The 23,963-nt window shown below is 43.1% G+C and overlaps 1 protein-coding gene across 1 annotated transcript; it reads right to left on the minus strand.

Moving 5' to 3' along the window:
- Positions 1–727: 727 nt before the first annotated feature.
- On the minus strand, positions 728–15,953 carry RIOX1 (ribosomal oxygenase 1). Its single transcript, XM_053460594.1, has 15 exons — positions 15,829–15,953; positions 14,708–14,968; positions 13,969–14,108; positions 13,417–13,516; positions 11,020–11,133; positions 7,179–7,285; positions 6,730–6,841; positions 5,684–5,714; positions 4,693–4,871; positions 4,349–4,453; positions 3,845–3,986; positions 3,363–3,483; positions 1,994–2,093; positions 1,510–1,596; positions 728–1,196 (listed from the first exon to the last, which is right to left on the minus strand). The coding sequence occupies exons 1-15, from the start codon at positions 15,883–15,885 to the stop codon at positions 1,125–1,127; spliced, it is 1,728 nt and encodes a 575-aa protein (XP_053316569.1). The 5' UTR covers positions 15,886–15,953; the 3' UTR covers positions 728–1,124.
- Positions 15,954–23,963: the final 8,010 nt, after the last annotated feature.

Below are 23,963 nucleotides of genomic sequence, written 5' to 3' on the forward strand. Positions count from 1 at the left end.
GCATAAGATTTACAGCAAAATAAAATACACCTTAATGCTCGGCAAGAAACAAAACTATGGGCAGCATGGGTAAAACAGGGCAGTAAATGCACAGTAGGTACAGTCCAAGTAGTGAAGGCAGCTCAAACAGGTGCGGGTAGGTGAGGGCTGGCACCTTCTGGCCCAAGAGGCAGGTAAAACCAAGTGGCCCCATCGTCCCCTTGCTCCCTGGGAACACACACGCACCGCACCCATATTTACACTCCTTACATTTGCAAATGCTTACAGCCTCACACCCTCATATTAACACACATTCCTGCTCACACACACTTATACATCCATACTCGCACACTAATATATATATACACTATAACTGTAACATCCAGTCATACATGCTTACACTCCCTCCTTCCTTCACCCGACCGGCAGCTTTCTCCCTGGCTACTCACACACTGTGTAAGCAGACTGGCTTTTACCGGGGGGATCACGTAACATTTTGTAAAGGGACCATGCGGTATTTCTGCCTCCCAAGCCAGCAATTGCCACATGAGAGACCCTCACCCATAACCTGGTCACTAAAATGACTCCCTCCATAGAGTATACATGAAGTTCATACTTATAGTGAAAATGTGTTTCCAAATGGTAAGCGTTGTCCATTTACTTGGTTCTATTTATTCAGTCACCGCGTCTATGCATCTTCTGGAATATTTTTGTAACAAAAAATGACAAAAAACACTTGTCATGGTGGTTTAAATCAACTGAACATATTTATCCATGAGACATCAAACCAATATGGCTATACATGAGAAATGTCAAAAAGCCAATTTAAATGGTTTAGCTTTAAATATTTAAAGAATATTTGTGTGGGTTTAATCACAGTCTGTATTCAGATTATTTTCATGTAAAAACATCAGAAAAAAAATACTGATCCTTTGAATAAAAATTGGCAAAAAAAGTATTCTGTAAATTAATTCACACATATATAAATGTCTCTAGAATACGAAAGTTTCATTCAGACGTTTACTTCAGGTACTTTGCAAAAGGTCCAAAGGCCACAGATACAACAGCGAGTGACAGTAAGTCACTCTCCGGGATATTTGGTGCACTGATTAAGCAAGATATACCAACGGTAATTTTTATCCATGTTATTTGGAGGAGTTCAAGCTTTCCTTGGTAGTCAGTAAGCCTTTCTCAAATAGGAGAGCGGCCACAGTGATCTGCAGGACAAGAAAAAGGTGTCAAAGGACTTCACAAAAGACATTTTTGGTGTATTTATCAACCTATATTAATGTTTCTATGCCATCTTTGCACATAAAAATGTAAAAGAACCAATAACAAAAGTTACTGGCTCCACATAAGGGCTTAAACAATCATATCCAAATTACACTATATTGGGAACCTGACCCCATTTGAAGCATCACCGTGGTCAGTTTAATGACGTATTACAAGTATAGCATGCCTGGGGGTTCTTTGAATGTTTTATAGTAGCAACAGGCAAAATATATGTGGCGGAATGGCAAACTTGCTTACCCGATCATCCAGCATCTTACAGGGAAGATTTTGCACAGCTACGTATTTTGGGTACGAATGGAGAAGGTGTTCCACGGCATCCACATGCTGCAACGAGGAGAAAACAAAATGAACCCCGTGCAAAACGCATGGAAAACCCAATATGCATTAAACAAACAAACAAAAGATTTTTTGGAAATAGACTGCTTCTTTAAATTATTGGATATTATGGCTGTTCCAACAAGGTAATATAGGGCAATATACTTTGGGATATTTGTATGGTGATGTAACTATGTAACAGTGGCATAAGCAGCAAAACAAGTCTAGAAAATAAATTTACATTTATTAGATCATAAATACATAAACAGAATATGAGGTAAAAAAGCAATCCTTGGTCTACTAAATAATACAAATAAAAAAATCCCAATTTATCTGTATAAAGACTTGGTGTCTACTTGGGGGCCAATAGGAACAAACACCGGGGAATAGATTCCCTGTTTATTACCTCCATATCTATCTCCATGAACTTCGGCTCCTCCTGGTGGTACACTCTGGAGTTTTCAGTTGAATAAAACAACAGACAGGAGTCTCCTTCACTACACAACCTGTAAAATACCAAAAAGAATAATAATGAACAGTGCTTGATGCAGTCGGACCATTATAGTTTAATCCTTTAGCCTTGGCTGTGAAACACACTTTCAAAATGAAATATAAAAAGAAACCCGTCTCAGGTTTGATTAAAAGGGGGAAAAGCCTTTCATGAGACATACATTAGAACATGTTTAGTAAATATGGGTGGGTTGCTTTGCATCCTTTAAGTACCATTACAGAGCCAGTTCCACTGAACTAAAAGCCGCTGGTAAAATGGTGCAGCCACCTATGCAAGTTCAGCAGGCAGAAAATGCACAGGATGGGAAGAAAGAGAAAGACATCAACTTTAATTATCAAACAGCAGCTAGCAAATCCAACAGAAATGTTTTCAATTATTAAAGGCGACATTTAGCAATGTCTTTTCATTTATTAAAGGACATGCATCTGACCATCTTTCCTCTTATTGCATATAAACTTCATCATAACCGGTGCAAGAATCAAGTGGGGGACACAACATCAGAATCTCTTTACTAAATCAACAAATAATCAATAGACAAGTATGCTTGAGTGCAGACTGGATGGGCTCTTATCTGCAGTCAAATTCTATGCTTTATAGTTGTCTGTCTTTGTAAGCATGCCATAGTAAAATAGGCTTTTGGTATCCACAGGCAAAAAGGTATAAAAATTGAATTTAGTGCCCGCTGTCAGTAAAACTACCTCGCTGCCACCCTGTTTCCCCATTCTGCCAAGAAATATGAATATCACTAAATATTACCGCCCAACATTGATATTCTACAGAATAGTGAATTAGTTAATGAAAATCACTACAGATCACCCAAATGCTTCTTATAGCTACCTGGTATCCAAAAACAGCATTTCAAGCCCAATACAATTTCTCATGTTCTTACATAGCTGTATTTATATAGAAAATTAATCAGACTAGAATTATAACATTAGTAACTAACTTAAAGTGAAAAGGAGCCGCTTCACTTACTCTGCTCAATTTAACACTTGTGTAATTAAATGCAGCATTAAAAACATTATTTATTGCTAAATTTTGCCTGGAAAAGTATATTTACTCTACACCAGGGGTGCACAACTTGTGCATGAGGGCCACAAATGGGACAGGGATGCTGTGTATCCATGCCTAAAAAAAACAATGATTTTAGCAAATTTGAATTCATACTGGTGCTCACGCTGGGATATCCACAAATTGTGGCCCATTTTGCAACCAGAGTACTGATTTACACCATAGGTTACTGGTGTGAAGGCATTAGACTGACCTTGCAATGCCACCTCGCAGAAGCCTTATTTTAGTGTCTTTTCCAATCTCCAAAGTGCTATCTTGAACACATCCATCTTCCCACTTCACATGCGCTCCATGCACACTGTGAGCCCGCTCAGCTGGAAGGAAATTCACAATTATGAACCATTTATAAAAAACATTTCCAGAAACGCAGCATGCCAAGTTCTAAAGGAACTACACATAAAAACTGTGATTTAAAAGCAAATACAGATTTTATAGGGATCTCTCATGCAGTAACTGAAAACAGAGGTTCTTAGGATATTAGAAAAGATTTTGTAGAATACACAAACAGATAAAAGAACACCAAGCAGCTCAGTGATGAGAACAGTTCTTTGGAGAATAGCATGGACTTTATCCAAGGAGGCGCCCATGCTGGTCACTCTTCAAATAATGCATGAGGTTTTATGCAGAAAAATTCTAGCAATGGCCACAAACTGAGCGATTCTGTCACTCGTGTACCTGGAGTGAGCACAGGAGGAAGGCAATCATGCAGAAACTCCTTAGCCTTTTGGTCTACTGCTGCGTCCACCGGCGCATAATCTGACAATTTCTTCATAAGTGTTTGAACTTTCTGTATAAATGTCTGTCTGCGTGAGTCCTCCTGAAAAGAATTATGCTAAAAAACAACAAAAAAAAAAAATGCAAGAATTCATAACACAGCCCAAACATATAACAACAGTATCCTATCATTGCACGTCAAGAGACACATAAATCTGAGGGTGTAATCCCGGAAGTCATTTTATATGGTGAAAGTGAAATCAAGGGCTTATTGTAAAAGATTCAAGAGGAAACCCTACCCTATTTGTTGAGGATATACACTGAATTTAGGCACTTTAAAAAAGGACATTCCGATAATTATATTGAGATATACAGTTGAATAAATATCACTCAACAGTAACAGCAGATAGTAACCCAACGTCTCTTTCCCATTAAGATTTCTCCAAGGTTCAAAAGTGCATTTACCAGCTCGGCATTCTGAACACCCATATATTCCATATAGTCCAGCGGGAGCCCCTTACGGAATTCCACATCTTCCTCAGCCGCAACTTGCAGAGCTGCCGGCAGGAGCTGCAGAGAGAGGGAGGGGGTAACATCCTAAACACCAACCAGGTGGACAATGACAATGCCGCTTAATTTGATGCAAACTTCATCGCTGTTTTAAAGTTAACACATGAACGTGTCAGCTGTGGAATAAATTGTACGTTTTTGGGGGTTTTACCCAAAGAAGTAACTTCTTGTGAAATTATTGATAATATTTACTTGCTTTTGATGCTTGTGGGTTATTCATACCATTCAAATCATCTTACCTTCCCCAGGAGGTCCACCCAGCTATTCCTTTGATAAGAGGAAACGGTGACGTGTAGGGAGTGCACATCAGGTAGACAGTCCCCCTGGTGAATAAATCCTCTGGGGAAATACAGGAGATCGCCCGCTTCAAGGATGGTTTCCAGAATGGGCTCCCCGATATCCTCATCAGTGAAATTAGCTGTTAAAGTATAACAGAGCATTAATGGTTAATGTCGTCACTGGTGTTTATTCACTAAAGCAGACCTTTGCAGAGGAGTTGCAGAGTTACTGTGAATTACGAGGGACTAAATCCAGCGAGGTTGTCCCACAAGAAGGACTGAGCTGGCCCTGTGTAATGTATAGGTAGATCTGTAAGATGTCCTACTATGTACCGTATTCTACTGGGGACACCAATAAACCCTACTGTCTGGGACACAAGATACCGCAGAATATATTTTTTAACAGCAGATCAGGGGCAAATCTCTGTGATTAGAAGGAACGTTCCAAAGTCTCTATTTTGAGACTGAAACATAGAAACGCACACCTAATAATTCTTCGTGGTTTCTGTATGTTTTTTGTTAACGTGCAATTTCTAGTCAGCCAAATATACCAACACTGATGCCATTTCTTCAGTAATCTGATTACCGATGTATATCATGCTTTTGTTTGTGGGAGTAGCATGGCTGGAAAGCTGTTCATCTTTTGACCATGTAAAGAAGACTTATTGGGCAAACAAATTTACCCGTTGCCTGTATTTGTTTTTAACCTCCCTCATTTCTGCCCTTTCAGTATCACACGCTCTCGTGGTAATCGGAGGACCTAATTAACACAGGCTCCTGACAATATTCTCATACACTGCTGCCAGCATATTCCTTGTGACGCTAATGCGGGCATTTGGAAAATTGCATGCTGGCTATTTTATGCAACTCGTCTCATAAAAAGTACATCTTACACATTAAAATATGTAAAATAATTACTGTGCAGGATACAGACATATATGACACAACCTACCACTTGAGAACTGTGGGAGCCATTCTGACTTCTGCCTAAAAGAAGTAATACAATAAGTTTAAAAAAATAAATATATATATATTTTGTACACAAAATAAATTTGAGAATTGCTGTATTGTACACTTTCACAAGATATTATACACAGAAACAAAAATCATCATTCTATAATAGTGATCTTATGTCTGCATTTAAAAAAAGTTAGAGGTTATTTAGCTTCTCTTTCCCCATTACATTATGGAGGTGTGCACGATATAATTGTGAAAGACATGGACTGTAGGGGCTTCTGGGAAAGCATGGGTTAAAAAGCCATGTTGCTTTAGAAACTCCACTTTGCCTTTCTGTGCATTATATTTTTGTTGGAACGTGTGCTTGTGATAGTCGGCGCCGGGTTTTGCTCCTTAAGAATCCAGCCAGCTCCTTTTAGCTTAAAGTCTGCATCATCCCACTATTATTTGGTTCTCTACTGGCACCAGATGTTTCTTATCTGGCACGTAACACACATCGTAAAACCTGTTAATCATATCGAAATCACTAAATGTTTAAATACGAGGTGGGGCTGCCGCACCCCAGTGGTCCAGGTTTGATTTTTTCTTGTGCCCTTGTAATAAACGTACCTTCTATACCATTGAACATTGCGGCTTAAATTCTTTAAGACTCAACATTATAAAGTAATGAATTCTAAAAACAAATCTAAAGCCACACCTAGACATTTAGAATAATTTTGGCTTCTTCTAGAAATGTGTTTGCAAACTACCTCCTATGTGAGCTCCTTCGCTTCTTACTCTACAACAATAAAAAGGATCTCAATTGGATCCAGTTTAGTAGATCCCATCTACCAATTCTGCGTTACTCGCTTTGTGACCTGACGCAGCAGATTCCAACTTGGGACTTTAGTCCGGAAAACACGGTGTTATTTTTAAAGTGTAAAGGATCTTTAATGTATAATAACTTTTTTGTTAGGCATTTAAGACACGACCAGGTATGGTTTCAGAGGAGCAAAGTGGTGTGATATGACACTATCGGTTTTAAGGTCGAATCAGGAAAACTTGCCTGGGCTTGTAGACTCTCCAATGCTTCTTTCCTTCCAGCTGAACCACAAAGGCTTCAATGTCATCATAATGCGGGGCAAAACCCTGCGTACCGGCAGGCGTCAGGTATCTGATGGGACAAAAATAAATAAAAATGTATTCTCCGATTCCCCTCCCCATATACACATAGATTTAGTTTGAAAATGTATGTGTTACAAAAAGAGGAAAAATATTGCACAACAAATAGTATTTTTCCAAAAATCATTAGTTTAAATCACAAATAAGAGAAAACTAGTGAGGTTTAAAAATGCAATTAGAAAGTTTAACATTACTACATTTTTAAAGTACATTTTCCGTTTAATGTGTGCCAGTACAGTTGCCATAAAATATTTTTCCAGATATTCAAACTGCGTGTAGTGAAGCGAAAGGCACCCCCCCCACCCCGAGGATAAAACTGAATTACTCACGTGTTTGCCCCAACCATGCTTCCAAAAAGGTCTTGCAGGACCGATAAGAAGCTCCATACCGTGTGTGAGAACGCCTGGGGATTTAACAGTCTCAGCGAGCAGCCGTTCTGTGAAGCGATGATTTGAAATGGGAAACAAGGACAGGAGATTTTAACTGTGAAATCCACAATTTTAACCCCGTCATGACCAGGGACAGCCCTCCTAATTATTGGGTTTAGATGCCCACTCACTGCTAACAGGTGTATAAAATCAAGCACAGGGGGCCATATCATAGACAAACACTGGCAGTAGAACAGGTAATAACGAACACCTCAGTGACTTTAAACATGGAACTATCATAGGATGTCACCTTTGCCACAAGTCAGGTTGTGAAATTTCTGCCCTACTAGATCTGCTCGGTTCCCTGGAAGTGCTATTATTGTGGAAGCATCTAGAAGCAACATTTCAGCCCCAAAACAGTAGACCACGCACGCTAAAAGAGTGGGGGTGTCCTATGTAGAATCACACACACACTACAGACTTCCAAACTTCAACATCAGCACGAGCATCATGCGCAGGGAGCTTCATGAAATGGGTTTCTGTGGCCGAACATCACTATGTACAATGCAAAACATTGTGTGAAGTAGTGTAAATGAAAACCGCCTCTGGAGCAATGGAAACATGTTCTCTGGAGTAATGAGTTCTCTGGAAGTCTGATGGAGGAATCTGAGTTTGGTGGATGCCAGGAGAAAGCTATCTACTGGAATGCATAGTGTCTACTGTGAAGTACGGGTGAGTATGGATAATGGTATGGGGTTCTTTCAGTGTTTGGCTGAGGTTCCTTTGTTCCAGTCAAGGGTAATGCTAATGCTACAGCACACAAGCCTGTTTTGTAGGCCTATATGTCCAACGTCAGTGCCTGACCTCACAAATGCTCTTTTGGCTAAATGGGCAAAGATTCCCACAGAAACACTCCAACACCTTGTGGACACCTAACCAGAAAAGTAGAGGCTCGTTATAGGTGTGATGGTAGGGTGTCCACAAAATTATATAAGTAGCCTTCATATAACTCATAACCCTTACGAAAAATTACTGCAGTTTTTCTGAAGTAATACTGCTATTTTTTGGACATGAAAAAACTGCAATACTGCACTTTTACTGCAGTATTACTGCATTTGTACTTCACTGTACTGCAGTTTTACTGCACATTTACCGCACTTTTTTTTTTATATTGCAAACCTACAGTTGTACTTCAATGTACTGTAGCTTTATTGCATTTGTACTTCCGTACAAAAATAACTGCAGTACAACTGCAGTACAGTGAAGTACAATTGCAGTAAAACTGCAGTAAATGTGCAGTAATACTGCAGTAAAAGTGCAGTATTGCAGTTTTTTCATGTCCAAAAAATAGCAGTATTACTTCAGAAAAACTGCAGTAATTTTTTTGTAAGGGATTTAATAACAAAACAAGTTTTGAACATACCGATTATAAGACGACCCCCCAAAATCTGAATATTAACTTATGAAAAAAAGAAAAAGCCTGAATATAAGACGACCCTGTAGGAAAAAAGTTTTACCAGTAAATGTTAGTTCATGTAAACTATGTGAACAATTGTTTGTTAATAAAAGCTATGATTGAGAAAAATATTTTGTTTTTATTTCCTTTTTTTTCTTCAACCTGCATCCTCCTGTGTTATGCCCCCCCCTCCAACTTACCGGTGCGTCTGAGTCCCCAGTGCTTGGTGCGGGCAGCGTGTAGAGCTCTACGCGATTCGTACAATCGCGTAGAGCTCCACACGCAGCCCGGACTAAGCACCGGGGACTCAGAAGCACCGGTAAGTTGGGGGGGGTTAACACAGGAGGATCCAGGTCCCCTGCATCGCTGCGGGGAATCTGGATCTTAGTCTCATAATCAAACCTATTTGAGGTCTGATTATAAGACGACCCTGATTATAAGACGAGGGGTATTTTTCAGAGCATTTGCTCTGGAAAAAACCTCGTCTTATAATCGAGCAAATACGGTAATTTTCACACAACTAAAACAGGTGAAAGCAGTTACCCAAAAGTGTGTGTGTGTGTGCGCGTGTGTGTGTGTGTGTGTGTGTGTGTGTGTACCATTGTTTTTTTTAATTTACTTTATTTATATAATTTGTAGAAAAAAAAAATAAACATTGGACAGACTTAGGCACCATTACAGATAACATATTTTCAGAATTTATAGTCGATCTAGTTTCGAAGACTTCCAAAAAAGTTAATAAAGAGCACAATTAAATGTTGCAGTACAAATTAGACAGAGAGAAAAATAGATAAATAAAAGAATAAAAAACACAAGGGGTATGTCCATATTTGCCCATATCTCCTTATATTTCTAAGTTATGTATATGTATTTTTTCCCCATTTGTTTATTATTGCAAGGAACTAATGCAATAACTCCATGTCTCAAGTAGTTTAACCCAAAAATATATTGACGTACGTGCTCTGATTTGAAAAACCACTTCATATTTTGTAAATAACAGGTCAAGTATTGCAAGATACCCATCATTATTAAGTTGTAAATATTTCAAATTTGGTATAACAAATGGTTTGCTTTAATTAGTTTAGGGCTGCAACTAACGATTATTTTCATAATCGATTAGTTGGCCGATTATTTTTTCGATTAAATCGGATAAAAAAAATGAATGTACATTTTTCATTTATTTAAAATAATTTAATAAACAAATGATGTTAAATACAAACAGCAGAATACAAAAAAAACTTTGATAAAATGCATTTCCTGTCTTTATTTCCCAACCAGCCCCTCCAATTTATGCACATTTGAGCCCAGGCTTGCCATGCTGCCTCCCACATATGCCACTGTGCCTGATACGCCTTATACCCCCTGATACACCACTCCATCCTCCCCAGACATGCTACACTGCCTCCCAGACATGCCACGGTGCCCTCCCCCACATATGCCTTATATACCGTATATGCCTTATACCCCCAGATATGCCTTATACCCCCCAGATATCTCATAGTCCCCTCATAGAGTCACAGACCCGTTCGCATCACACTGACACCATACTTTTATAAATAAGTACTGGGTTAATCTTCACTGCCCCCAGGATTTAGATTCCCCTTAGTCTGCCCCCCCTTTACCTCTAACTGCACCTTAAGTTAACTTTATTAAATTAATTAAATTAACCCTCAGTCCTCATCATTAAATTAACCCTAAACACCCCATCAACCATAACTACCCCTAAATTAACAATAAAGACCACATCAACCACAACAGCCCCTAAATTAACCCTACACACCCCATTAACCACAACTGCCTCAAATTAACCCCAAACACCCCATTAACCACAGCTGCTCCTATATTAACCCTAAACACCCCATTAACCATAGCTGCCCCTAAATTAACCCTAAACACCCCATTAACCATAGCTGCCCCTAAACACCCCATTAACCACAACTGCCCCTAAATTAACCCTAAACACCCCATTAACCATAGCTGCCCCTAAATTAACCCTAAACACCCCATTAACCATAGCTGCCCCTAAACACCCCATTAACCACAACTGCCCCTAAATTAACCCTAAACACCCCATTAATCATAACTGCCCCTAAATTAACACCCACCTCCCCTAACTGCAAATATCACTGCAAATACATTACTCTTAAACCCACCAATTAGGTCTATGAGGGCTGCCTAAGATAGATACACCTGCTGTCCCAAGAGCCCTTAAAGATCACAGAAGTACAGAACATATTTTGGAAAATGAGAGTTATTATTATACAAAACAAAATACAGGGTGGCCAAGTCCTAGCATTTCAGTCATGTTATTTTTTTTTTTTTTTTTATTTTTTTTTTTTTCCTTACCTTGAAATAATCCCACACAACCATGGGTAGTGCTCGGCCAGGAGGATTATGGGTTTCTCGTTTTCCATCTGTATAGCTGGTGACATCAAGGTTAACTCCAAACTGCACGTTATCCTAAATATGAAAACAAAGAACGCAAAAGAATGAACCGTAAGAAAATAAGAATGGTTTCCAAGCAACGGGTTTTCTTAGGAGCTCTTTAACACCTTCAATCCCCTATAGACGTACCGGGACGTCCAAAAAACACCCACTAATAAACCCCTATGGACGTACCGGTACGTCTATCCCTTCGTGCAGCGTCAGGGACACATCCCTGCCGCTGCACGGGAGACCAGGCTGTCGCTGGCTTTCTGCTGCCCGATCTCCTGTAACAGCTTCCGGCGCGAAGCCGGAAAGCTGTTACAGATAGAAATGCTCGATCGCGTGATCGGACTTTCCCTTCCAGGTCACGTCACTACTGACGTGACCTGGAAGTTCACGGGAGGATCGGGTAGCCCATCAGGGTCTGTCTAGACCCTGCTGGGCTACCCCATCACTCAGATGAGGAGCTGTAACAGTTTCCGGCACTAATGCCGGTAAACGGTTACAGCTGGAAATGCCAGATCGCGCAATCATGCTTTCCCTTCCAGGTCACGTCGCTACTGACGTGACCTGGAAGTTCACAGGAGGACAGGGTATCCCTGCAGGGTCTGTCTAGACCCTGTTGGGCTACCCTTTCACTCCGATGAGGTTGGAAATACCCGATCGCTGAGGTTGGAATAGCCCGATCGCTACTCAGGAGTGCAGGGTATCCCCTGCAGGGTCTGTCTAGACCCTGCTGGGCTACCCGATAGCTCCGATGAGGGAGCTGTAACAGTTACCAGCACAAATGCCGGTAAACTGTTACAGATCTATGCCAAAAATCCTCAGCAACACAGAAGTGTTGGTGGAAAAACTGCACAAAATTAGAGCAACGGCTGACTTTGGCAGTGATTGGCTGCCAAATGGTTGCATGAAAATGGTCCAAATGCTACTGGTGAAATACTCTGGTAGACAGCTTTCCAAAAATGTATACTTTTATGGGAACATGTTCTCCTGTGGGACTGCTAAGCTGCTTCATAGATAGCATTGGCTTAGCACACACCGTGATCCAGTTTGCCGGCACGTTACAACTTATGCCCTGTAATGTCCAGAAAACCACAAAAAAACTAGGCATGTGGGGTATTTCCATAATCAGAAGAGGCGGCTGAACAATTTAGGATAGATTTCTCTGCCGTAACACATACCCTGTACAAAAAATCCTAAGAATACTACAAAATACTAAGACGCGTTGGTGAAAAAAGTGCAAGAACTAATTTCTGTGGCCACCTATGACAGTGATTGGTGGCCAAATACCTGCATGTAGAGTGCCCAAATACCCCTGATAGGATAGCCTGGATTGTCTGCTTTACAGAAATATATACCTTTGTGGGTGTTTTTGTTTTGTTTAAAATTAGAGTTGCAGTCCCATCATACCTAATGTAAAAAATTTAACGGCTTTATATAAAGTAATGTACACCTTATAGTATGTTGCCTATATGTGCTGGGAAAATATGGAAAATCTATATAAATTAGGTATTTCTGAAATCAGGACACCTGAATTGATAAATCTGGATGGAATTTTCTGTCTCTTTACCTAATTTTGTGAGGATTCAGTAATATATATATATAGTTTATATGGGTAGACTATTCACAGGAAAAGAGAATCATCGCTGAACCGAAAATTGCAAAATTGCTCCGTGCTTTGAGGTACCAAAAACCCCTGGGATTGAAGGGGTTAAAACAGTAGACCTGTTATATTCACCTATTCTTTCTCAACGATGTTTATAGTAAAATGATTAAACTATTTAATCAACTACACAACATGTCTATGGATTAGCAGGGAAGTGGGAGGGCACACAAGAACAAAAAGGCATCCATTGGACAACTTGGATTTAAAGGGACACTCTAGCGTCTCTTGCAACCTCACCAACATGGAATGTTACGGTACATTAATATATATTCTTCAACCTATTAAAAGTGTTTTTTTCTCTTTTAAAGCTGGTGCAGCACTTTCATGGTTAGCGCCCCCCCCCCCCCCAAAAAAAAAACCACAGAACTGTCACTGTGCTAGTGAAGGTGCTGACTGGGTACACCACATGGACGCAGGATCTGGGTTTGGCTGTACACTGTAATCCGAAGAGCTGAGGGGCAGAATTTCTAGGTCCTCTTGAAAACTTAGCTATCATACGTATGTTTGATGGTGTATCCCTTTAATGAACAGAATTTACAATAAATAATGCTTTTCTACAGCCCTAGAATAGAAGTTAGCCAGTCAGTCATGTTTTCTAAACAATACTCAATACTGTTTCCCAACGGCTCAGACCAGCAATCTCTCACCTCTCTTAGGATTCTGTCAAATTCCGAAGTGGAAAAAATGCCATTAAAGTAACTGCTATTATGCCGTCTAACCAGAGCAGGCTTTTTCTCCCAAATATCCCTAAAAGAGAGAAAAAACAAATCATGTTGGAAAACCAAAACAACATTAAATACTGTATTGCCCCCTCTTTACTTTTAATTCCATAAAGCACAACTTTTTGAGAAGCTTCCTCAGCTTTTTGGGGTGCATTAACCTTGGGCCCTGCTATAGACCCACCATATAAACAAAGCACGCCGGGCCTTTAATGCAGTCCATGGGGGCTGTGATGAGCTGGCACGGCCTCCATAGCATAAGCAGGCCAGTTAAGGAGATCAAAGAAAACCCATGTAACTGGCCCATTGGCCAACAGAACGGGCTTGCAGATATTCCACCTATAGACACTGAATATACAATGAGGACAAAGTGCAACACTCATTACTTGGTGCTGTATGAATGTATTATGGTCCTAAAATATTTTTCTCGGCTCTTCTATTAAAAGCATGCACTGTGTAAAACAAAAAAGCATGTGATACCTGAAAAAATCCGTGGGTTTAACCGGTGAAATCAGCCACTCAAAAAGTGCCAAAGCCCTTTCTTTACTGTTCTGAATCTTCCCAAGATCTTGCAAAACAATGTGAAGTGGAGGCCCAACATGTTGCTTGCTGCTCCTTGCCTATAACATAATACAAGCACACATCATTGGAATGTTCACAGACGATGGCAAACACCTAAAATTATCTATATGCGGATTTAAAGATATTAGCAGTTACTATACGTACAGGAATATTTCTACCCAGTGATATACCCTCCAAAACTATAAACGCATGTTAGTGGGGAGTTCTTCTGCAAGATTTAATTGCCTATTGATACCAATCTACATACAAAGGCATATTCTGGTCTAGGCTGACTCAGCCTAGGATGGCAATAGCCTCTCTGCTTCAAACCCTGGGGCCAATCACCCTAATTGGGCAGTCAGGCTCCACGTTGCACAACTGACTTAATGACCGGTTGGAGAGACGAGGCATCTCTTTTGTACGTTGCCCATTTACTTTTGGTCTTTGGTCTCTATAGGATGTGGTATGCATGCTGCATGTACTGAAGTAAAGTGGGAATGAGAGAGGTGACTGCTGGTGCAGGCCAAGAGCGGCCCCTACCCTTTGTTATACAGGGGGAATAATGACGTAGATTCTGAGAACAACTGCTCCCACATCACGTATGGGCTGTAGATATAGTTATTCTGGTGGAAAGATCTGGAAGAAACAGAAATATTACCGGTGAGGCAGGGGTTTCATTTTTGGCAGGTGTATCGTGTCTTTCCAGTTTTTTGTTTGAACTTTTTGTTTTTCTGTTTGAGCAGCTATTGGACACGGATATGACTTCTTCATCATCTTCTTGAAGCCCGTTTGCATGTTCTAGGAAAGGAATGCTGTTCATGCCAAATTCCTTTTCAGATGTCAGGAACTTCCTTTTCTTTTTGAGTGGTTTGTGCTTCTGCGAGATTGCATGTTTCTTCTTCTTGTTCACAACGCTTTCCTGTCAAAACATAATCCCAATTTTACAGACACACCAAAAGAGATTATGACTACTCAAATGTTGGAACCAATTCCCAGTAGAAACCACCACACTCACATACACAAAAATAAATTAGCGGCTTTTGTATTAACAGTCCTTAACAAAATTGTGTTTTTTCCCCCACATTTGAAACATAGAATTGGACGGCAGATAACAACCACTTGGCCCATCTAGCCTGCCCATTACAGTGATAGATAAGCAGAGGGCCAGGTGACCTACTAAACCTTCCAAGAAGCAGGCAGTTGGGCGACTGCAAATATTCCGTGGGCATTCCTTAGCACGTCATATATTGATTTCAGACTTAAGCAGACGGCAACACATTGTCATACGTGGGGCGTACGAACTCAAAAAAGGAAATCAATTACTTGATATAATAATAATTATAAGCGGTGGCCAGCAATCTGTAAAAATGGATCTACCCTGTAAAAAAAAAAATAGCTAATATGGCAACACTAACAGAAAGTGGTGTGATACACAAGCAATGTAAGCATGCCAGATGATTGCTGCAAACCAAACATTAGCAAGAATGCAAAGATAGTTTCTCGAAAAAGGGCAAATTTGAGCAATATATGGCTCTGCAGAATACACTGTCCAATGTATAACCATTACAATTCATTTCTATATAAATAACAACTCAACGATATAGCTCCAGGACACATCACCCAAGCATAATGCTGAGGACATTACTACACTGCAATGAGCCAGGGGTCTAATACTCGGAATACTTATCCTTGGCATTAATGTTTAGTGGAAATGGTTTACGAGACATGTTTCCGTCACAGCAACGCAGAAGCAGTTTGCTGTTCCCTTTCTATCTATACCTGCTGCCCGGACTGCGCTCGATACACAGCGAAGGCTGAGACACGTGGGCCCTCCATAAGCACAGCTCACTCAGACAGGAAAACGAAACACAGCCCTCGCAGCTTCATCTGCCATCTCTGGGCGCACTGACGTCATCAACAAGCTGCCGTTCTAATAAGAAGCTGCGCCCCTGGTGGCAAACCTCGGCGGGCATTGTTAATGCGTTTTTTCCCGTTACGTTTTTGTTACGATTACGACTAGCTGGTGACCGTAGACGTTGTAAGTGAAGACACGCTTTGAGAGGCCGATTTTGTGTGTCGAAGAACTCTATACATATTGATACTGAAGGCTACGGCCTTGAATCTTAAGACCCTCGGGGTAAACAGGCACAGCTTCCAAGTCAAAAACAGGTTAAAAGTGGAGCTAAAACGTTTTATCCCAGCAGTTGAAAATAATGCATGGGCGCATTAAACCATTCCTTGAGACGCCACGCTGATTAAAGGGGGACTCCCAACTGTTTGGGTTTTTTGAAATCTAGTTTTGGATAACAATGTTTTCTAGCAGCTGCCGTGTACGCGTCTTTGCTCTGTTATCTGGTATTTATTATCAAACACGCGGACTTCTACTGCCTGTGGCTCGCCTAACTGGACATTAACAGGTTTGTAGGAACCAGCCATGCATTTACCTTCTGCGCTACACTAGGCTGCCCCCTCCTTGTCGGAATCTGTACTGCTATAAAGGACGTGCTGTGTCTTTAAGTAAGGGACGTAACTAGAAACCACCGATCCCTGGTGCGAAAACTGACCCCCCCCTCAAAAAGCTGGTATGTGCCATCATTGCCCCCAAACTTGTCTGTGCCTTCTTTGCCCCCTTCCAACACACACTCTGGTGCATATATGCACACACACACACTTAAATTACACATACTTATTCATACAAACGAATGCATAAATTCACACACTTACATATGCATGCTCACACACACTCACACATGCATGCTCACACAATTACACATCCATGCTAACAATCATACATACAAAGAAACAAACATTCCCGCCCCGCTTACCTCTCACTGCTGCTGCAGCTTCTCTCCCGTTGCTCATACACTGTGCGATCAACCTCCGTTTTACCTCGGGGTCATGTTCTGTTACTCTTTTGTCTACCTGTGCTGGTTCAAAATAGTTTAGAAAGGGACTGCACCAATCCAGGTTTGAAGGTGCAGGGGGCATGGACCCGTGTAGTTACACCAGTGCACGGAGTGCCTGGATATAATGTCATCACTTCCGCCGGAGCTTCTATGACAGAGCACCGGAAGGACATGTCATGCCAGCAATCGATTATTGAAGCCCTGGCAGCAGCAGGAGTTGTCTGCATCGCGCAGACATCCACCGGCTGCCAGAGAGGAGGATCCACGTCCGCTGCAGGGGACCTGGATCCTAACCCTGCTGCTTATTGGGGGAGATATGCCTTATATCCCCTATATGCCACTCTACCTCCCTCACTTTGCCTCCAGAAAGCCCTTATACCCCCCCATATGCCCCTATTACCCTCTCGCCACTTACCAGACTTGACCATGTGGTTCAGATTCCTTGATGCGTAGTGGCAGCAGCCGGCAGAAGTGCTGGCAGCAGCGGAGGTTGTCTGCGCGCATTGCACAGACCTCCACCGGCTACCAGAGAGGAGGATCCGGGTCCCCTGCAGCGCTATTTGAGGTCTGATTAGAAGTCAACCTTGAATATAAGACGGTGGTTATTTTTCAGAGCATTTGCTCTGAAAAATACCTTGTCTTATAATAGATCAAGTACGGTATTTTTAAAAACTAGATAACCCAGAGTATTTCAAATGCTGGTACTTTAACACTTTCCGTGCACTTATTCTACCACCAGCCATTGTCATTTTTTTCACACAAATTGTAATTAAGGTATAAATTTACAGATTCTGGCTTACATCGCTTCCAAGCAACACTCCAATATGTTTTCAGAACATGTCCTGATTACAGTGATACCACCAATGCATGAGTTCGTCTGGTACTTTGAGGCTAAAAGGCCACATTTGTGAGATGCGCATTTTAAAAAAAAAGATTTGTTGGAACTGGATGGTTCACCTGATGGTGATATTACTTTTCACGTTACCACATTTATATTTTTTTTCTTATTTTTTTATCTTTATATATATATATATATTACTAGCCACATTGTGATTAGTAGGCTGGGCTCTATTGACTTGCATGGCTGAATGCAATACCTGAACAGAGCCATCTTGTGAGGGACAACATCTCTCGTTATGGTACTTGCGGTCGCTCTCCGTAGTGATCACAGTGCGTCCTGGGTTGAGTTTTCAGTGTTGCTGAAAGCCTCCATATCGAGGCATTTCGGGAACAGCATTTGAGCTTAGATTAATATGGCGCAGGTGGGCGCTCTGGGGATGAAACACAGGGGTCTCTTTGGTTGCTTTCTAAGCTCATTGGTCATTAACTGATGTTATTTTCTAACTTGCCTACCACGTCATCAGTGATTAAGGGGTTAAAGTACTTAAATTGGGTTCTTCAATAAAGTGGTACATACTCCCATATAGTGCAATAGATGATAAATAAATACAAATTTGCAAAGATTGCAGAATAATGTCTTTTTTACGTCCTCAACATGTCTCATCAGAAGAAACAAACCGCTGTGACTATTCAATGCCCAGTTTTATATTTCTTATGTGGTGGTCTTCTGCTTACCTCAGCAGTGTTTATATCCGTTGTCAATAGATATGCATATTGGCAATGGAACAAGGGGAGACATTCGCCCATACGTAAACTATAATTATCAAACTTTCTGTTAACGGATCCATAACAAAAATACTAATTATATATGTGATGCAATGATGACACTGTACAGGTCTGGACTAAGCGGCACTTTAATGCCACTGGCAGCCAAATGACATAAGCAAAGCTGCATCTAATATTTTTATAAATATAAAAATATAATATATATATAAATATATTAAAGAAACATAAAACAAACAGACAAATTTCAGTTTTAATACAAATTTTATTTTAATATCATCACTACCTAGGGCATAGTTGGATTGGTGACAACTACCTCTGGACTCACGTAGAGTCATCCTTCAGCACTCAGGAGAGGAAAAACCTCCATTTGGAGGAAACCTCTAGGGAACCATGGCTTGAAGGATTGCCCTTCCCAATAGGCATTAAGAGGTGGCTACAGCCATTTGACCTAAAGAAACCAGTATAAACAAAATATTAATTAACAATATATATATATATATATGAAAAGTATATAAAAATATATAAGAAAAATGTTGCTTAATTTATGTCTCTCTTTTGTTTTTCAGCACGTCTTCCAGTACAAAATTTCAAGTTGAATCGACAAAAACTAAATTTTTTTTACATATTCATGCAAAGGAAGCTCCAGCCATCATATGAAGGTCAGTAGCCTAGTAGCAGGAGCAGGCTACCAGCAGGTGCAGCTTAGCAGCAGGAGAAGGTCAACAGAAGCAGCCTTACAGCAGATAAACAGAATTAGCTCAGCAGCCTAAGAACAGGATTAGCCTAGCAGCAGGTTAACACCCTAGGATTAAGTGAGAAGCCTAGAAGCAGGTCAGTAGCTTAGCAGCAGGAGTAGGTCAGCAGAAGTAGCATAACAGCAGGTCAGCAGGCCAAACAGCAGAGGCAGGTCAGATCCAGCAACCTAGCAGCAGGGGTAGGTCAGCAGGAGAAGCCTAGCAGCTGGAGAAGGTCAATAGGAGCAGCCTACATGCAAGGTCGGGTCAACAGGAGTAGTCTAGCAGCAGGAGCACTTCAGCAGGAGCAGCCTAGCAGTAAGAGCAGGTCCGCAGCCTAGCAGCAGAGGCAGCTTAGCAGCAGGAACAGCATAGAAGCAGGGTAGCACCCTAGGATAAAGTCAGAAGTCTAGAAGCAGGTCAGTAGCTTAGAAGCAGGAGTAGGTCAGCAGAAGTAGCCTAACAGCAGGCCAAGCAGCAGGAGCAGGTCAGATCCAGCAAACTAGCAGCGGGAAGAGGTAAGCAGGAGAAGCCTAGCAGCTGGAGCAGATCAAATGGAGCAGCCTAGTCGCAGGGTCAGGTCAACAGGAGTAGTCTAGCAGCAGGAGCAGTTCAGCAGAAGCAGCCTAGAAGCAACACGAGCAGCCTAGCAGCAGGCGTAGCATAGAAGCAGGTAAGCACCCTCAGATAAAGTCAGAAGTCTAGAAGCAGGTCAGTAGCTTAGCAGCAGGAGTAGGTCAACAGAAGTAGCCTAACGGCAGGTCAGCAGGCCAAGCAGCAGGGGTAGGTCAGCAGGAGAAGCCTAGCAGCTGGAGAAGGTCAATAGGAGCAGCCTACTTGCAAGGTCGGGTCAACAGGAGTAGTCTAGCAGCAGGAGCAGCCTAGCAGTAAGAGCAGGTTAGCAGTCTAGTAGCAGGAGTGCAATAGAAGCAGGTTAGCACCCTAGGATAAAGTCAGAAGTCTAGAAGCAGGTCAGTAGCTTAGAAGCAGGAGAAGGTAAGCAGAAGCAGTGTAACAGAAGGTCAGCATGATCATCCCTGCAGCCGGAGCAGCAAAAGCAGTTAAGTAGTAAGTCAGAAGCCTTGTGGCAGGCCCACAGCCTAGCAACAGAAACAACCTAGCCAGAGAAGCGGGTCGGCATGAGGTGCCTAGCAGCAACAGTAGGTTAGCAGCCTGGCAGGTCAGTAGGAGCAGCCTCTGAGCAGAAGTAGTTTAGCAGCCTAGCAGCAGGTCACCAGCCAAGCAGCAGGGGCAGTTCAGATCCAGAAACCTAGCAGCAGGTACAGGTAAGCATGAGAAGCCTAGCAGCTGGAGCAGGTCAACAGGAGCAGCCTAGCTGCATTGTCAGGAGAACAGGGGTAGTCTAGCAGCAGGAGCAGTTCAGCAGTAGCAGCCTAGAAGCAGCAGGAGCAGCCTAGCAGTAAGAGCAGGTCAGCAAGAATAGCTCAGCAACATAGGAGCAGGAGCAGCCTAGTAGCAGGTTAGCACCCTAGTATAAAGTCAGAAGTCTAGAAGCAGGTCAGTAGCTTAGAAGCAGGAGTAGGTAAGCAGAAGCAGTCTGCCAGAAGGTGCAGCTTAGCAGCAGGAGAAGGTCAGCAGAAGCAGCCTAATAGCAGGCCAACAGGAATAGCTCAGCAGCCTAAGAGGAGTGGCAGCCTACTAGCAGGTTAGCACCCTAGGATAAATTGAAAAGCCTAGAAGCAGGTCAGTAGCTTAGAAGCAGGAGTAGTTCAGCAGAAGTAGCCTAACAGCAGGTCAGCAGGCCAGCAGGCCAAGCGGCAGGGGTAGGTCAACAGGAGAAGCCTGGCAGCTGGAGAAGGTCAATAGTAGCAGCCTACTTGCAAGGTCGGGTCAACAGGAGTAGTCTAGCAGCAGGAGCAGTTCAGCAGGAACAGCCTAGCAGCAGAAGCGGCCTAGCAGCAGGAGCAGCATAGAAGCAGGTTAGCACCCTAGGATAAAGTCAGAAGTCTAGAAGCTGGTCAGTAGCTTTGAAGCAGGAGTAGGTAAGCAGAAGCAGTATAACAGAAGGTCAGCAGGATCATCCCTGCAGCAGGAGCAGCAAAAGCAGCTAAGTAGTAGGTCAGAAGCCTTGTGGCAGGCCCACAGCCTAGCAACAGAAACAACCTAACCAGAGAAGCAGGTTGGCAAGAGCTGCCTAGCAGCAACAGTAGGTTAGCAGCCTGGCAGGTCAGTAGGAGCAGCCTCTGAGCAGAAGTAGTTTATCAGCCTTGCAGTAGGTCACCAGCCAAGCAGCAGGGGCAGTTCAGATCCAGAAAACTTGCAGCAGGTACAGGTCAGCAGGAGAAGCCTAGCAGCAGCTGGAGCAGGTCAACAGGAGCAGCCTAGCTGCGTTGTCAGGTGAACAGGAGTAGTCTAGCAGGAGGAGCAGTTCAGCAGTAGCAGCCTAGAAGCAGCAGGAGCAGCCTAGCAGTAAGAGCAGGTCAGCCGCCTAGCAACAGGAGCAGGTCATCAAGAATAGCTCAGCAGCATAGGAGCAGGAGCAGCCTAGTAGCAGGTTAGCACCCTAGGATAAAGTCAGAAGTCTAGAAGCAGGTCAGTAGCTTAGAAGCAGGAGTAGGTAAGCAGAAGCAGTCTGCCAGAATGTGCAGCTTAGCAGCAGGAGAAGGTCAGCAGAAGCAGCCTAATAGTTGGTCAGCAGGAATAGCTCAGCAGCCTAAGAGGAGTAACAGCCTACTAGCAGGTTAGCACCCTAGGATAAAGTGAGAAGTCTAGAAGCAGGTCAGTAGCTTAGAAGCAGGAGTAGGTAAGCAGAAGCAGTCTAACAGAAGGTCAGCATGATCATCCCTGCAGCAGGAGCAGCAAAAGCAGCTAAGTAGTAAGTCAGAAGCCTTGTGGCAGGCCCACAGCCTAGCAACAGAAACAACCTAGCCAGAGAAGCAGGTCGGCATGAGGTGCCTAGCAGCAACAGTAGGTTAGCAGCCTGGCAGGTCAGTAGGAGCAGCCTCTGAGCAGAAGTAGTTTAGCAGCCTAGCAGCAGGTCACCAGCCAAGCAGTAGGGGCAGTTCAGGTCCAGAAACCTAGCAGCAGGTACAGGTAAGCAGGAGAAGCCTAGCAGCTGGAGCAGGTCAACAGGAGCAGCCTAGCTGCATTGTCAGGTGAACAGGGGTAGTCTAGCAGCAGGAGCAGTTCAGCAGTAGCAGCCTAGAAGCAGCAGGAGCAGCCTAGCAGTAAGAGCAGGTCAGCCGCCTAGCAACAGGAGCAGGTCAGCAAGAATAGCTCAGCAGCATAGGAGCAGGAGCAGACTAGTAGCAGGTTAGCACCCTAGGATAAAGTCTAGAAACAGGTCAGAAGCTTAGAAGCAGGAGTAGGTAAGCAGAAGCAGTCTGCCAGAAGGTGCAGCTTAGCAGCAGGAGAAGGTCAGCAGAAGCAGGTCAGCAGGAATAGCTCAGCAGCCTAAGAGGAGTAGCAGCCTACCAGCAGGTTAGCACCCTAGTATAAAGTGAGAAGCCTAGAAGAAGGTCAGTAGGTTAGAAGCAGGAATAGGTCAGCAGAAGTAGCCTAACGGCAGGTCAGCAGGCCAAGCAGCAGGGGTAGGTCAGCAGGAGAAGCCTAGCAGCTGGAGAAGGTCAATAGGAGCAGCCTACTTGCAAGGTCGGGATAACAGGAGTAGTCTAGCAGCAGTCTAGGATACAGTCAGAAGTCTAGAAGCAGGTCAGTAGCTTAGATGCAGGAGTAGGTAAGCAGAAGCAGTCTAACAGAAGGTCAGCAGGATCATCCCTGCAGCAGGAGCAGCAAAAGCAGCTAAGTAGTAGGTCAGAAGCCTTGTGGCAGGCCCACAGCCTAGCAACAGAAAAAACCTAGCCAGAGAAGCAGGTCGGCATGAGCTGCCTAACAGCAACAGTAGGTTAGCAGCCTGGCAGGTCAGTAGGAGCAGCCTCTGATCAGAAGTAGTTTAGCAGCCTAGCAGCAGGTCACCAGCCAAGCAGCAGGGGCATTTCGGATCCAGAAACCTAGCAGCAGGTACAGGTCAGCAGGAGAAGCCTAGCAGCTGGAGTAGGTCAACAGGAGCAGCCTAGCTGCATTGTCAGGTGAACAGGAGTAGTCTAGCAGCAGGAGCAGTTCAGCAGTAGCAGCCTAGAAGCAGCAGGAGCAGCCTAGCAGTAAGAGCAGGTCAGCAAGAATAGCTCAGCAGCATAGGAGCAGGAGCAGCCTAGTAGCAGGTTAGCACCCTAGGATAAAGTCAGAAGTCTAGAAGCAAGTCAGTAGCTTAGAAGCAGGAGTAGGTAAGCAGAAGCAGTCTGCCAGAGGTGCAGCTTAGCAGCAGGAGAAGGTCAGCAGAAGCAGCCTAATAGCAGGTCAGCAGGAATAGCTCAGCAGCCTAAGAGGAGTAGCAGCCTACCAGCAGGTTAGTACCCTAGGATAAAGTGCGAAGCCTAGAAGAAGGTCAGTAGCTTAGAAGCAGGAATAGGTCAGCAGAAGTAGCCTAACGGCAGGTCAGCAGGCCAAGCAGCAGGGGTAGGTCAGCAGGAGAAGCCTAGCAGCTGTAGACGGTCAATAGGAGCAGCCTACTTGCAAGGTCGGGTCAACAGGAGTAGTCTAGCAGCAGGAGCAGCCTAGCAGTAAGAGTAGTAAGAGCACGTCAGCAGCCTAGCAGCTGGAGCAGCATAAAAGCAGGTTAGCACCCTAG

The sequence above is a fragment of the Spea bombifrons genome, chromosome 3, assembly GCF_027358695.1.
Source record: "Spea bombifrons isolate aSpeBom1 chromosome 3, aSpeBom1.2.pri, whole genome shotgun sequence".
Taxonomy (NCBI): Eukaryota; Metazoa; Chordata; class Amphibia; order Anura; family Pelobatidae; genus Spea; species Spea bombifrons.

What these genes read in the sequence shown, in the direction of transcription:
- RIOX1 (XM_053460594.1), bottom strand. Translation starts at nt 15,885, where the DNA reads ATGGAGGGCCCACGTGTCTCAGCCTTCGCTGTGTATCGAGCGCAGTCC. An exon ending in AGCATGGTTGGGGCAAACAC is followed by an intron (nt 6,842 to 7,178) that starts GTGAGTAATTCA and finishes TTGTCCCATCAG; the next exon opens with ATACCTGACGCCTGCCGGTA. An exon ending in GGGTGGACCTCCTGGGGAAG is followed by an intron (nt 4,454 to 4,692) that starts GTAAGATGATTT and finishes CTCTCTCTGCAG; the next exon opens with CTCCTGCCGGCAGCTCTGCA.